The following is a 15,928-nucleotide window of genomic DNA, read 5'->3' as shown; positions in this document are numbered from 1 at the left end:
TATGGTTGTTCTAAGCACAAAATCACCTCTGAGTTACTTACTGGGCACCAAAAATCTGTCCTTTACACACAAAGCTGTAAGAAACTGGGCTTCACACCTCCCATGGCTTGTGGTTCCTGTACCGCAAGGTGAACGGGCCCCAGCACGTGGCCTCAGAGGCAAGGAGAAGGCTCATCCTCTCTGTGCCCGCTCGGGGAACGAGTGCCTTACAGCGCTGGTGTTGCAGACGCTGAGCTGTAATAGCCCCTCTCGGGAGGGCTTCTCCGCTCCCGCACAGTGCTCCTGGGGTGGCGCGGGTCAATGGCTCCCAAATCAGAGCTGGTTTGTGCTGTGCCAGCTCGGGCGCATGTTGACACGTTCACGTGGACGTGCCCCTAGGTAGGAAAAGGAAGCTCCGGTCTCCGTTACGGCGTGTGGGCGGAGTTCAGATGTGCGTGGCCCCGCAGCGCTGGCCTCGGGGAGCGGAGAGGTTTCACACAGCTTCCTCGTTCACATCGCTTCTCCTACGCAAAATAGTGCCCTTTCGTATGGCATATTGAGTAGGCGCTGCTTGCGAACAAACTGCTTCAATTGACACCACAAACTAAGGTACGTAAGGCAGCTGGTGGAACTGCGGAAAATTTAATTTATATGGGGAACTAAATCCCAAGTTTGGCTATTCCTGGGAGAATCCCACCAGCGAAGTGGCCTGAAATAACCAAATGAGCGCTCAGATACGCAAGCAGCATGCTTATATATTTCACATCAGTGCAGAGACTCAGACCTTCAGAGGCGGGTCACTCAACAGCAGCAAGATCGTTATGCGTCTCTGGTACAGTCCACACTGCTGCTGAGGCAGCAGGTTTGGTTAAGGTATCTTATTGGTTAAGGTATCTTAACCAATACAGAAGCATGAGAAAAGCAGTGATAAACATTACATCAGTGAAAACAGTGACACAAACCATTGAAAAAGCAAAAGACAGGCCTTAAAAAGACGTTATTTGTAACCCTTTGGGTTGGTGTACTCCCATAGTACGCTGACAAAACATCCTGCTTGGTGTTTAATAAGTATAATGGAAGCATAGATCATAGGAGGCTCTTTTACTGCTTGGTTTTATGGCAGGGAAGAAAAAATTCGACTATGTACGTAAGCGAATAGTCGTGTGGTATAGTTCCTCTTGGCCTGTGGGTGGCTACACTTGGATCTAGTGTTTTCAGGGGAGCATGGGTAGCAGATTCCCGAAGCAAAATACCTCTGGGGCTATTGCTGTGCTTTAGCATGTCGGACAAACAGCAGCAGCAGCAGCAGTACAAGCTGTGTGTGCTGGAGGCCTGCTTATCCTGTGGTGCTTTGTGCTTATGGGCAACAGGGTCTGCAGTTGGTTGTGATGTGATAAGTGCTTGACTAGGTGACAGGTTAGGAACCGGCCTCTGGCTTGCGCAGCTGCTTGCGATGTCACAGGAGTATGGGTAGGTGATAGGGTAGAAGGAGGCACATGGCTCGTTTATGTGCTTGCGAAGTCACATGTGCCTGAGCAGGTGATAAGGCTGGAACCTTCTATGTGCAGCTGCTTATGATGTCACAGGTGCCTGAGTAGGTGATAGGGCAGGAGAAGGCCCCTGGCTTGTGCAGGTGCCTGTGATGTCACTGATGACTGGTTAGGTGGTAGGGCAGAAGCAGGCCCCTGGCTTGCAAAAGTGCTTTTGAGGTAACTGTTGTCTGAGTATCTGAGTGGGAATGAAAGGACACCTGACTTGTGGAGGTCCTTGTGATGTCATAGGTGGTTGAGGAGATGTGAGGCCAGGGGCCAGCCCCTGGGTTGTTCATCTGCTTGTGAGGTCATAGGTGCGTGAGTAAGTGATAGGGCAAGAGCTGGCCACTGGCTTGAGCAGGTACTTGTGATGTCACATGATCCCAAGTAGATGATAGTTTAGGAGCAGGCCCCTGCCCTGTGCAGCTGCTTATGTTGTCACTGATGGCTGAGTAGTTGATAGGGCAGGAGCATGCAGCTGGCTTGTGCAGGTGCTTGTGATGTCGTAGGTCGCTGAGTAGGTGATAGGGCAGGAGCAGGCCACTGGCTTGTACAGGTTTTTTGGAGGTCGTAAGTGCCTGAGAAGGTTTTAGCAGGGGAGCAGGCCCTTTGCTTGCGCAGGTGCTTGTGATGTCTCATCATCCCAAGCAGGTGACAGGGCAGGAGCAATCCCCTGGTTTGTGCCACTGCTTTGGGATGTCATTGGTGGCTGAGCAAGTGTCAGACCAGGAGCAGGCCCCTGGCTTGTGCAGCTGCTAGTGATGTCATAGGCGGATGAGCAAGCAGGATTGGGCAGGAACATGCACCTGGCTTGTGTAGGTGCTTGTGATGTCATAGGTGGGTGAGTAAGTGATAGGTTAGAAGGAGGCACTTGACTTGTTCACGTGCTTGCGAGGTCACATGTGCCTGAGTAGGTGATAGGGCTGGAGCAGGCCCCCCGCTTGTGCAGCTGCTTGTGATGTCACTGGTGGCTCTGTAACTGTTGTTAGGGCACAAGCATGCAGCTGGCCTGTGCAGGTGTTTATGATGTCACATGTACATGACTACATGAGTACACACGTCTCCACCTGGGATGGGGAAATCCTGGTTACACATGCAGACTGGGGGAGGAGAGGCTGGGGAGCAGCCAGCGGAAAGAGATCTGGGGGTTTGGGTTGATGGCAAGTTGAACATGAGTCAACAGTGTGCCCTGGCACTCCAAAGGGCCAACCGTGTCCTGGGGTGCATCAAGCACAGCATAGCGAGCCGGTCGAGGGAGGTGATTGTTCCACTCTACGCTGCACTGGTGCGGTCCCACCTTGAGTACTGTGTGCAGTTTTGGGCACCTCAATAGAAGAAGGACATCAAACTATTAGAGTGTGCCCAGAGGAGGGCGACCTAGATGGTGAAGGGTCTTGAGGGCAAGACTTAGAAGGAGCGGCTGAGGTTACTTGTCTTGTTCAGCTTGGAGAAGGCTGAGGGGTGACCTCATCGCAGTCTACAACTTCCTGAAGGGGGGCAGCGGAGGGGGAGGTGCTGATCGTCTCTCTCTGGTGACTAGCAACAGGACACGAGGAAATGGAATGAAGCTGCATCAGGGGACGTTCAGACTGGATATTAGGAGAAGGTTCTTCACTGAGAGACTGGTCGGTCACTGGAACAGGCTCCCCAGGGAAGTGGTCACAACACCAAGCCTGCCAGAGTTGAAGGAGCGTCTGGAGGATGCTCTGAGTCATATGGTTTAGTTCTAGGTAGTCTTGTGAGGAGCAGGGAGTGGGACTCGATGATCCTTATGGGTCCCTTCCAACTCGAGGTATTCTTTGATTCTTTGAATCTGGAGGACTGAGGAGCACTTCTGGGAGGACTGCTGTCTCATAGAGCGCGACTGCCAGAGGCCTGACTGAATTATTTAATTAGGCTGTGTAAATAATGTAATATTACCTAATTAAGTAATCATATAAAATACAATGAATGCATTAATTGCACCCAAGGAGAATTCCATTTAATACTGCCTCAGGAAAAAAGGGAAAGGAGAGAAAGGGCGAAAAATGAAGAGACTGACACAAGAGGAGGGGGTTAAGTACATCTGAGATTATGAATTTGAAGCCTCATTAGGAGCACTTTAATGACACTGCTCCCAATTTGTATTCTATTTCCACTACATAATTTGAAGGTTTTTATTATGATAATACTGTTTTGGGCATCGTTAATACATAAGTTATGCACTGTTGTTGTTAAAGAAATAGCAGGCACTAATGATGACCAATTAGTGATCTAAAACGTGGTTTGAAAATTTAACTTCACTTTTTATTAATCAAATCTAATGTGCACTATTTTTACTTTTATTATTGCTCTAATTGGTAATTAATAATAATTAATTATAATTATAGTAGTAAATAGATAGTCTTCCGTTATCTCCAGTGAGTTGTTTTTAATCCCTGCATTTAAACGTAGCCATTATAGTGACTCATTTTTATTTCTCTTTACTTAAAAATCTGAAGCTTTGATTTCTATTTTTCAATTACTATTTAGTAATTTCTTTAATTACTATTTCTAAGCAGGAGTCGTCATTGCCTCTGAGCCTACTCAAAGGTATGTTATAATTTAAAGCATTAGACTCCCGATTCCTTTTCCAATTCTAGTTCCGTTTTAAATTCTAAAAGTCCATTATTTTGTTTCCAGTTCCAGGGAGTCATTAATGTCAGCAATTTATTTTACAACGTCTCTGTTCAAATTTAGCTATTAATGGCTCCCAATTAATTTTCTATCTTTGTCACTTAAAGTGAATGTCTAAATTTATTTTTCTTTGTTATTACAATACAAATTGGGAATAATTACTGCCTGGTCCGCTAAGTAATCGTTCCAATTAAATTTTGTCGTTCCTCCTAAATAGTATGTCTTTTCGTTATTTACACTCTAACATTTTAATCGTTAGTTTACTACCAAGTGAGATTAACTAGTGCCTGTGATTTTTAAAATTTTTTTTTAATTTCTAATTAATTTTTTTATTTTTTAATTTTTGAATATTAACTAGAGTTATTCCCCGCAGATCTTTCTCCCGATTACTACTCTATTATTTATGTTCTGCTATTTGTACCTTTATAGTACAAATTGGGAGTATTACCATCTGTCAAGTTTTGAATAGTAGCTAGAGTAGATGAGACACATGATTTACTGCCAAAGACTATGCCAGTGACTGTTTTTCAAGTTTTTATTCTGAATATTTTCAAGTAAATAATAAGTAGTAAAAATTAAAATAACGGAAACCCAGGAATTTGAATTCCCAGGCAAAACAACCGGAGTACCTGGGTGTGACCAGAGGTGGGACGAGAGCTGTGGTCCTGCTCGGCCACTCGATGACTTTGTACTTCAGCTCCAAAGTTTGAAGCTCCGAGCACCTGCTCTCTGCTCTCCTACAGCTCCTCCACCCCTTTTTTCCAGGAAACCCCAATTCCTGGGGGAACGAACACATGCCTGACAGATACACTGCAATGTCAAACTGCGAGTGGCAGGGCTGTGCCATCAACAAGGGCACCTTACCATCGCCACTATGCCATCAGGAGCATCCGACCAACACAGCGCTGCCCGTCGCCACTGGCCAGGATATTACAAAATCACCCCTAGCAACGCAAATAGATTTATATAGGTATCTCAAAATATTACAAATTACTAACAGCAATCGATAATATAGTGTCAATCAAAGGCAGTGGCAGCAATCAGTAATAACAGTCATCAATCATACAGAAACAGTGAGTAACAGCAACAACCGCGTAGGTCTGTACCATTGCAGGTTACTATAAACTGATCATTAGTGGAACGATTCATCAACAATTTAGCAGCAGGTACAAGAGATTACTTATATGGAGAGAGATATATATAATTGATGTATATGATGAAGCAAATTAGATTTCAGAAGGGCCCCAACCATCCCAGAGGTTGGGAGGACAAACAGGATCACCCCCTGTGCTGTTAACACACCCTCAGTGGTGTGAATGGGGCCAGGACATGCCATATAAGGCAATACTCGCCCAATGAGTCATGCCCATGAGTCACCCCCCTCATTATCTCTGCTAGGCTAGATAGAAATAGGTGTCCTTAAGTAATACTGAAAAAATAATAATATATAAGGTTTCAAGAGTAAAGAATAAGATGGATCCGGAGAAGATCTGGCATCTCCTGGGAGCCTACCTCAAGCCATCCACACTTGGAGGGAGAGAGAGGAACGTGTTTCCAACCACAGGCGTCCTTCTGCATGACTACAGCCAACTCATGTCATGCTCAGATTTCTCTGTAGACCTTGGCAAAGATGTTCAGAAGAAAAAGAAACAGAACAAGGAGAACCAGAGAACAAACGGAGCATGACCTGTGATCTGAACAACCAGCTTGGTGTGAAAACAGGGAATACTGACAGCGATCCAATCAGAGGAGCTGGCATCAACACCTTTTTGCTTCCTGATGCTGAGAGAGATTGAGGAAAGGATGTAATTGTAAACTGCCGAAAACTGTAGAAATGTGAAGAGAGCATCTGTGGAGAACTCGGCCACGTGAACCGCATAGTACCGTCGCAGCAATCATTAATGATTAGCACGAGACGACGGAACACTTGGAAAATTTCATTAGCGCCACAAGAAGTTAGGTGGGATAGAAACACTCAGGACACTGGCTTCGCATTTTTTTCATGCCCACCTCTCTGAGCTTAAGCTGAAAGTGATATTTCCTACTGCGCTGCAGTGGAGAAGTTTCCATGTTGCTAAACACCAGCCCCATCTCCAACCCCTGCCTGGAGACAACATTGCCCATTGGCCAAAAAACTCAAATTTTAAAACTCTGCTGCAGAAATGAGCTTCTCCGTGTTAATGGAAGCTGGCAGGGGGAGCAGACGGTCAGGCAGGAGAAGTGGCCCAGAAGGTGACCACAGAGGTCTGGAGATGGTGGTCAGCCACCACCAGACAGCAATGAGGGAGTTCTCCATCATGGCCGCAAACCAGACTGAGAAAACAAACCGTAAGACAGGAATCTCCGTTTCTGGGAGGTTTCCAAATCCTAAAAAAGTAAGCTCAGGGGAAGTTGTTTCATTTTCTTTTCCCTCTTTCCTGCACAAGCTCTTCCTGATGAGAAGATGAGAAGAAGAGGTGAAGTGATAAAATTATGGTTTCTGTGAAGCTTGAGTAAATCCCAGACTTTTAACTTCGGGGCACTGGGACATGCTGGAGAGCAACAGGGAGATCCCGAGCGGATGTAAGGGCGAATGGTTGCCTTGGGGTGCCCCAAGAGGACCCAAGTCCCCAGGGGCCACGCTCCCCCTCCTGCCCGGGCGGTGGGTCACAGTGGATCCCTTTGTGACCCCCTGCTTTTTGACCCCCTGGCACTGCATATAGCCAGCATGGCCCTACCCCACAGTGTCCGGCAGGACAGTGACGGGACAGGGCAGGAGCGTGGAGCTGGCGAGGAGCCCGCCCAAACGCAGCCTGTGTCTTTTCCCAGCAGCCTTGAGGCATTTCCCCAAGGCTTCCCCCTTCCCCATCCCCACCCGCTTCCTACATCCCTCAGGATGGCGGAGGGACCCCCAGGCTGCCCCATTGTGGCCTGGGAGGAGGTGGGGGCTCCCCAGGAGAGCAACTCTCCACCGGAGCCCGATGAGGTGTGTGTGATCCAGCCGCTGCAGGCAGGTGAGTGAGGGGCTCCAGCATTGGATCCTCCATCCCCAAGACCCCCTGGGAGACTGAGCCCAGGGAGCGGGCATGGGGATGAAGGGCAGAGCTCCTTCCTCTGCCCGCTCCTGCCTGCAGCTCTGCTCCACAGCTCTCCCTGCTCTCCTCCTTCGCTAGATGCCAGCTGGCTAGCTGTGTATGAAGAGGAACAGGAAATGGTGGACTTCATCCAGGCTTTTCTCAAGAGCTCAGAAAAGGTAACCGCAGCTATTTCAATTGCTGCTGTGCCAGCGCCTCGTGATGGAACCCCCCGGCTCTGCTGCCTGCTGCTGGCTGGGCAGAGCTGCTCTCCCGCACGGCTCTGCACCCCCAGTGCTCTGGTCCCGCTGGCCGTGTCTCCCCCTCTCACACTCCCCCTTTGTCTCTCTGTCCCCTGGCTGCCAGGAGGAGACCAAGAAGGTGTGGTTCCTTGAGTGCATCTGCACCCTCTGCAGAGCTGCCAGGCACAAGGGCTTGTTACAGGGCCTGGATGTCTTCTGCCACAGATTTGAGCTGGCCAAGAGCATCAAGGTGAGGGGACACCCAGAGGGTCTGGGGAAGGGGGCAGGGCCCCCAGTCACTGGCACGCTGCGAGGACAGCATTTGGGCAGGAGCAAAGGTGCATGGACACCCCAAGGGGACTCGGGTACCGCTGAGAAGCCCTGCCAGCGAAGACCCCAGCACTGGGGGTGGTAGGGACCACACTGGGTCTGCTGGCACTGGGTGCTTGTGACTGCCAGGTCCCTTATCTCGATTGTGCTCTGCAGGCACTGCTGGAAGAGGAGCCCAGGGACCACCTGTGCACGGCGGTGCGGCAGCTCGCCATGAATGCCATTGCCGCCTTGAGGTACCTGCCCATCCCTCCTGGGGACCCCTGCCCCGGAGATCCATGTCCACCTGCCCGAAGCCTCGAGGCACTGCTTCCAGCACCAGTGTCTGACAGACCTCCCTCTCTCTTTGCAGCTCGGTGGAGACGGTGCTGGAGGGCCAAAAGAAAAGCCTCATACATGCCTGCTTCACCAGTGTCTTCTCGCTTCCTCCAAAAGAGGACATGCAGGACCTGGATGCTTCTCTCTACTTCCAGGTAAGCGCTGGGTGAGCCCCCAGTCCCTCTGGGCTGCTCCCTGGCTGCCTGGTGCCAGGACTGGAGATGCAAGGCAGGTCAGGGTCTCGGTTTTGCTTTCCCACCCTCATCCCTTCATCCCCCTCCCGTGGGCCCGGCCACGTCCAGGCTTGTCTGCCCCGAGGCCTCCCCCAGGCGCCACAAGGCAGTGCGGGTGTCCTCCTTGGTGCTGGGAGTTCAGATCCATCTCCTGGGGGTGAGAGGGACTGCCGAAAGATGCCACCACCCTTTGTCCTCCTTGCAGACCCTGGATGCCATGGACAGCATGCTATGTGCGTTGGCGTTCAGCTCTCCTGCCTCCGGCCTCAGCGAGGAGCTGGAGACTATCTTGAAGGTGTGACATTGGCAAAGAGCAGGTTTGGCAGGGGCTGTTCATCACCCTGGAGGGAAGAGACTGTCCACTCTTAAGTGGACGGTCCCCACCCCAGTGCCACGCAGGGTGCCCACCTCCCCTGAGGGAGCTGGGGGCTGCCCACTGTGCTCTTCTGGAGCCTGGCAGCCCCTGGCTGCAGTCAAAGTCCCTTTCCCCTCCGCAGACTCCTCTTGTGTCATGGTAAAGCCTTGCCAGCTCAGGCCCCCAAAGCTTTCCTTGCACCAAAGCAATGGGAGGAATTCGACCCTTCTCCTGTGGCACCGCAGCGGTGGCAGCTGGTGCTGCCGTCCCCCCACTTCCCAGTCCACTCTGCTTTCCTCCCCAGACCCAAATGGGACAGAGACCCACTGGGACCTCCCCGTCCTGCATGGGGAGCCCGGCCCTGAAGCTCTCTTCTCCTGGCTTCCCAGGGGGCCATACCCCTGAGCCTGGACTATGTGAGTCCGGCCAGGAGTTCAGCAGCACTGCTTCTGCTGGAATGGGCGTCAGCTCCCGGGGCAGATTGGCAGTTTCTCTCCTCTCCTCCCAGATGCTGCTGACCTTCACCAACTCCAAAAGTGCAGCTGTGCGCGCAAGGGCCTTGAGGAGGATTCAGAAGCTGAGCCATTTGCTGGCCAGATGTTCCTCACTGGAGGTAAGGAGCCAGGCAGCCTCCAGCCAGGACATCTCCCCTTCCCTGTGCACCAGAGCAGCCTGCAGTTCAGGTTCCTGCCAGGCATAGGGGCACTCAGCAAGGCTCTGCCCTGAAGCGAGGGTCTTGGTCCCATGGGCTCCTCTCCCCAATCCCCTATCTGCCAGGAGCCAGAGCTGCACCCAGCCGTGTGTGGGACAGGACTGCCCCAGGAGCATGGTGGGAGCTGCGCAGCTCTAGCTGCTTTGAGAGCCAGGGCCAGCAGGGCCCTGCAAAGCTTTGACTTGAGATCCAGCCCTGGGCACACCCTTGGGTTCAGGGCTTCGGCCCCAACTGCCTCGCCTCAGCCCTTCTGCTGTTCTGCCTCTCTCCCCCAGGCCTGGCAAGATGAGTTCAGCCGTGGCTGCTACAGAGAGATCCAGATCCCCATCCTGGGACAGCTGCTGGGATGTCTCATCCTTCTCAGCTCTTGCAAGGAAGAAGAGAGCAGCCATGTGGCTTTGGATGCTCTTTATTCCATCTACAGATTCATCTGTCAGCAAGAAAGTAAGAGGAGCTGTGTCGTGGGCTGCATCCCTCCACACACGGACATCCGATACGTCTGTTCATTTTCCTGAGCATTGCGATGGACCGTTCTTGTGCTTACTGGAGGCTCTCTGTGAAAGTCTGCCAGCTTCCCTGTCCTCCCTGGCCCTTTGCAGCTGCTTCCCATAGGATCCCAGCTATCGTTTTCCTGCAGAAGTGGAGTGCTCACCTGAAGTCCAGGATCTGCTATCTGCTGCTCTGCTTCCTCATTCCTTTCAGGATCTCGAGCCCCACTGTTTTGTGGTCCTCACAGCCACAGCTACCATCAATTACCACGTCCTGAAACCAATTCTTCCCTCTCATTGAACAGCAGATCAGGCAGGGCATCACCCCGGCTGGTCCCTCCAATGCCTGAAGCAAGAAGCTGTCCCTGAGGCCCTCCAGAAATCTTGACCGCTTGCATCCTGCCATCTTGCAATCAGGGCGTGTGACTCAGAGTCCTCCCCGAGTGCTTGCAGGAAGACTTCATCCACTTCCCCTCCCCGAGCGGGGGGGCTGTAACACGCTGCCACCACCATGCCACCAGCACCGCCTCTCCACTGCTCCTGACCCCCACGCTCTCTCCCAGACTGTTGATTGTCCCCCGTGCGTGCTCTCCTTCCACTTTCCCAGGCCCTGAGCATCTGCAAACATACACTTGAGGCAGGTGCCTCTCATCCATCTGCATTGTTCCTGAGATCCCTCTTGTTCCCTTTGCTTTACACTCCTGCCCACCACCTCCTCCCCTGACTGTGGGTCATAACACCCCTCCTCGGCCATTCCTAGCCTAAAGCTCTTTTCAGCGTTTGGTAAGCTTGTTGGCAAAGATGCTACATCCTACCAACTGCTCTGTGTTTCCCCCTCTCCATTTAGGTAGGATGCTCTCAGAGGACAATCCAGACCATCAAGAGATCCAAAGGGAATGGGAAGCTGAGAGCACCTCCTCAAGTTCTTTGCTCCACAAAGCCATCACTCTGACCACGGTAATGAGCTCCTCCCTTGCTGGGACACTTGTCTGTGGCATCAGCAGGAGACTTGTGTGAGCAAAGGGACCCAGAATCAGCGGGGCTGGCATGGCCTCACTGTCCCTGGTGAGAGGGTTCCTGCTGTCCCCAAGCAGGGACTCCAAGGGCTGCACTCCAGTGTCCCAGCAGCAGCTCCAGCCCTCCTGGCCACCAGCAAGCCCTGGTTCTCTATAGGGCCAAGCAGAACCATCAGGGCAGTCATGTGATGTGTCTTCCCTTCCTCCCTTCCTTCCTCCCATAGGTGTGTAAAAATTACTTCTGGCCTTCTGAGAAGACAGACATCGTCGCCACGGCCATTGAAGCCATGAGGGACTCTAGCACCTATGACAAGCAGGTGGCCAGCAGCATGCTGAACATGGCCATGAGAGAACCTGCCTCCTGGCTGACAGATGTAAGCAGCCCCTGGCTGGATTGCCCTGCCCTTGAGCCCTTTCAAGCCTTGTGCATTGCCCTGCCTTTGCCCTGCCTTGCCTTTCATCAGGCACCTGAAGACATTTTAAGCCACCAGAGACGTTTGGGAAGTTTCAGTGGTGGCAGCTGAGGAAACAGCTGCACTCCAGTGGCAGCACCATCCTCCCCTGTGTCCCCTCCAGGTGCCAAGCATCGTGAGGTGCATCCATGAAAGCATGAAGTACACCAGCACAGCGTCAGCCTGGAAGAGCCTGTGCGCCCTACTTATTCTGCTGGCCTGCGAGTACCCCAAGGAACTGGCCTGCAGTATGGCAATCAACGTTCCACCATATGACAGGTATCGGTCCCGACAGCCCCTAGGGCTTGTTCCACGTGGCGAGAGGGGCCCAGAGACTCTCTGGCTGCCAGACCCACAGAAAACTGCAGGACATCCCCCAGGAGCAGGGCCCTCCATCCCACCACACTTTCCAGCCCTGGTGGGTCATCCAGGCCTGCAGCAGCCAAAGCCAGCCAAGCCAGAGTCCAGAGCCACCACGCTCCTCCCTGCCCCACGGGGACCACCACCTCAGCCCTCTCCTGCTTGCCCCCACGCAAGGGGGGCAGGCAGGGCCAGGACTGCGAGACAGCCCGGGACTGGCTGGGCTAGCCTGGGCACGGTGCCATGGCTGAGGCGGCCCTGCTGACAAAATGCTCTGTGCTCGGCAGCGCCGCCCTGGCCATGTGGGAGATGGTGTTCTTCCAGAACAAGGCACTGAATGAGTTCTTGATTTGCCTGACGATGATCGTTGATTCGCAGAAAGGGCTGCGCCGCAAGCAGATAAGCACCGCTGTGTTGCACGCCTGCGACATTCAGGCGGCGGTAAGTGACCAGACCCGGCCTTGCTCACCCTCAGGGACGTGTCCAGCCGGGGACAGGAGACACTTGTCACCGCCCGCGTGTCCTGCTTTCTTTGTGCCAGCTCTTGCTCTCCAATCGCTCCTTGGAGGCGTGAGAGCAAGAGACTGCTGATGGTCGGAGGACAGGAGGAATCAGCAAAGACACTGTGCTGTCCTCCACGGGCAGGGCTGCCCCCAGGACGGGCTGCCTGGCCCCGGTGCCCTTGCCCTGAGCTGCCAGTGGGAAGCAGGAGCCCCGCAGGCTCTGCCCATCTCTCACCTCCATCTTCGTTTCAGGTGCAAGACTGCACCAACAGTCGAGGGCTGAGTTTTCGCTCCCTGCCACTCCTCCAGGAGCACCTGAGGAGTCCAAACCCGGGGGCTCGCTCGCTGGTGCTCATGGGTCTCATGACCCTCTCGGAGAGACCTGAGATGGTGAGCAAGGCGTCAAGTTGAGCCACGTTGGCCAACACGGTGGCTTGGCCTTGGCTGGGAGTCAGGAGCTGGGGTGATGGCTCCCAACACCCTCCTTGCCGTTGACGGGGCTGGTGGGTGCCTGGGGAGCTTTCCAGGCCTGGGGGGTTACCAACCCATCGTCCCCTTTGGGCCGGTTGGAAAAGGGGGTGGCTAAGCAGGGGACAGGGAGTCTTTGCTCTCCTGCCCTCCCTGCCCTACCCCTGCTTTCCCACATACCACGGCCACCACCAGCCAGGAGGCTGCTGCAGAGCGATTCCTGCACCAGAAGCCGGAGGGGCGGCTGGTGCTGAGTGACCAGAGTACGTTTGCCAGGGTGGTCTCTGACCACTTCACAAAGGGGAAATTCTGTGCTTCATCCAGGCAAGAAAAATTCAGGTCCTGCTGCCAGACGTTGTGCAGACCCTGCAGGATGCCAACAAACACATCAGGATGAAGGCCCTGCTGGTCTTCCAAAGCGTGGTGGGTCATATGGAGAGGACGAAGGCCAGCCACGTCGCTCTTCAACTCTCAGGGAAGCTCTTGCCGCTCTTTGATGATGTAAGGCTGCTGCAGGAGCCTGAGCCCTGCAGATGGACGCTCGTTGATGACAGCTGCCCTTCAGCCCAGCCCTGTGGTCATGACCTTTTCCCCTCCTTGATTCCTCGAGGGATGCCTTCTGGGCTCTGCAGCCCACCATGGCTTCTCCCTGAAAGGCTGATGCCTCCGGGCGACCCGAGACCCCTGTGCTGGAGCCCAGCCTGGCCCCCATGCAAAGCATCTGCAGGCCAAGAGCTGCTCTCCAAGCCCTGAGGGCTCCCCCAGCTGCGTGGCCATGCAGCTGTGTGCAGGATCTGACCCCGGAGCATCTCCCCTCCTATCGGCCGTGGTAATGCCCTTGCTCATCATGTCCTGCCCTCCTGTCCTCCTCCCTACCAGGAGTGCAGCCAGCTGCGAGAGCTCTCCATCCGCCTTTTCAAAGACCTGATAAAGGCTGTGGTGTGCTGCGACAAGAGGAGGATGAAGAATAAAGTGTGGAGGGGGCTAGTCCCACTCCTCTTCCACATGAGTGACCAGACCCAGAGCGTGGCTAAGGTGCAGATTTCAAAGCTGGCCAGTGATATGGGGAAGGGTGTGATGACACCACTGGGGTGGTCTGGGCATTGTGGGCAAGGGCTGCGGGCAGCTGGCATGGACATTTCCCAGACCTGCCCTACCTGGTCCAGCAGGTCTCAGCAGCAGCAGCAGCCCGTGGCCAGGAAGGCCTGAACGCACCCTAAGGGCTTCCCAGATTTCCCTGGAGCTGTTGGAAGCCAGCGCTTTGAGCCCCTACCCCTGCCCCCAGGGTTGTGCACAAGAGTATCCCAGATGTTTAGGCCAGGACGTATCCCAGCTCCCTAAGGGCAGGATCACCCCAGGTCTCAGAGCTCTGCCCACCTGGAACCGGGGCAGCCCCGGCTGAGGAGCCAAGTGTATCCATTGGGGGATGCCCGTGGGAGGTGCTGCTGGCTCCATCCTGCCCCAGTGTCTCTGGGACTGTGGCCCTCATCGCCTACAGCCATGAGCCCACAGCTCTTGAGAATCTGCTCTGCTGGCTGGCAGCATGAGATACCTGAGGTGGTGGCTGGGAATGGCTGGCAGCTGGGCCAAGAGGAGATGGACGCCAGGTCTCCTTCTCCAGGCCATGGTTCCATCTCCCAACCTCTGCTGCTCTGCAGGTCTCTGAGGAAGCCCTCCTTGCCGTGGCAGAGATCCTGAAGTGGGAAGAGCTCAAGGACCTGATTCAGGCACAGCAGACGTGGAGGATCACAGAGTGCTTGGTGAGGACAACCCCCAAGCCCCAGGGCCCATAGCCTGGAGCTGTGTCGTCCTTCCCTGCCTCCAGCACAGAGGCCCCAAGGGCTCTTCTCCAGGGCGCTCTCCCCTCCCTGTCCCCCAGGGTGTTGAAGGAGACCCCAGCCCATCTGGGCCCTGGTAGATGGACAGAGGGGTCTCTGGACCCCCAGACCCCCTCTGCCTGTGGCGCTCTCTGGACCTCAGCCCCACAGGGCTCTGCCAGGGACATGGGAATGGTCTGGGTGGGAAGGGGATCACTGGGACGAGGGACTGGTCTGGCCGACTGGGGAGGATCCGTGCCAGCCCCATGCCCTTGCACTCTCTCCAGCTGGTGAAGGACAGGAGAAGGGTTGAAAAGTACCTGCATCAGAGCATGCCATACCTGAAGGACGCTCAGGCCAGCTTGCGAGAGGCAGCCATCAAGTTCATCGGTGAGCCACAGCCCCCGGGGTCCCTCTTCTGGCAGCCTGGCCCCCATCCCCGCTGCTGTGCTGGCAGCGAGGGGCAGCTGGAGACATGCTGGGGAGCGGGAGGTCTAATGGAGCTCTCTGCTCAGGGCTTGCCGCACGGCACTCCAGGAACCAAAGCAAGGAGGAGCTGAGTGAGATCTGCCGTGGTGCGTATGACCAGGGCTAGTGGGGCAGGGGACGGAGCCTGGCCAGGGTGCTGCCTTGCCTTGCCCTGCGCCAGGGAAACGCTCCCGGGGTATAGGAGCATCTCAGGAGCATCTGAGGCATTCCTGACCAGCAGCTTCCAGTTCATCCATTGGTCCCACCTGTTCGTCCTGGCCAGGGAAAGAGATGGGTGGGGCTGGCACGGTCTGGAGGGGCTGCCTGGGGATCTCTGCAGGTGAGGTGTGGGCGAGTTAATCTCGGCTCTGTTTCCGTCTGCCGCAGCCCTCCAGGCCATGGAGGAGGACAGTGAAGCCTCCATCTGCTCCCTGGCAGCTCAGACGGTGCTGATCCTGACATCTTCAAGGGCGCGGCACTCGTTATCGCGGTCCCTGTGGGTGCTGCGTTGCTGGCCCTGCTGAACCAGACAGAGGTGCATCTCTCCTGGGGGAAAAGGGATGTATTTGATTAAAGCTGCTACAAAAGCTCAGTCTTGTGGTGTCCTTCCTTCAGACAGGAAGCACCCCCAGCGTGCCGAGCAGACAGTGTCATTCCTGGCCTCTGCCGCCAGGAGGGAGGACGTCAAATGCCCAGCAGCAGAGAGCTCCTCACCACCCTTGGGTAGGAGCTCCCCGCTCGGGGGCCAAGCCCCAGCTGTCACCTTGGGGTCCCTGGGGACACTCTGCTGTGCTGGAGGTCCCCTCCCCCAGCATGCCCTGGGGTGAGGGACTACCTCTTCCAAACCTCTGAAGAGGAAAAGTTTGGACCGTAGGGATGTTCCTGGTTCTTCCTTCCCACGCTGCCCATCATCCAACTCTGTCTCCTTGGGATCAGCAGGCAGATGA

The 15,928-nt window shown here is 54.5% G+C and overlaps 1 protein-coding gene across 1 annotated transcript; it reads left to right on the top strand.

Annotated features, from left to right (window-relative positions):
* The first annotated feature begins 8,153 nt into the window (after positions 1-8,153).
* Positions 8,154-15,555, top strand: LOC142092529 (maestro heat-like repeat-containing protein family member 7). Its single transcript, XM_075172668.1, has 13 exons — positions 8,154-8,264; positions 9,206-9,310; positions 10,745-10,854; positions 11,138-11,287; positions 11,490-11,644; positions 12,013-12,166; positions 12,481-12,618; positions 13,021-13,197; positions 13,576-13,731; positions 14,355-14,456; positions 14,801-14,903; positions 15,029-15,088; positions 15,369-15,555. The coding sequence occupies exons 2-13, from the start codon at positions 9,295-9,297 to the stop codon at positions 15,503-15,505; spliced, it is 1,458 nt and encodes a 485-aa protein (XP_075028769.1). The 5' UTR covers positions 8,154-8,264; positions 9,206-9,294; the 3' UTR covers positions 15,506-15,555.
* Positions 15,556-15,928: the final 373 nt, after the last annotated feature.

Source organism: Calonectris borealis, chromosome 24 (genome assembly GCF_964195595.1).
Source record: "Calonectris borealis chromosome 24, bCalBor7.hap1.2, whole genome shotgun sequence".
Taxonomy (NCBI): Eukaryota; Metazoa; Chordata; class Aves; order Procellariiformes; family Procellariidae; genus Calonectris; species Calonectris borealis.
The sequence above is the reverse complement of the archived record's forward strand: the minus strand, read 5'-3'. Positions and strand labels throughout refer to the sequence as shown.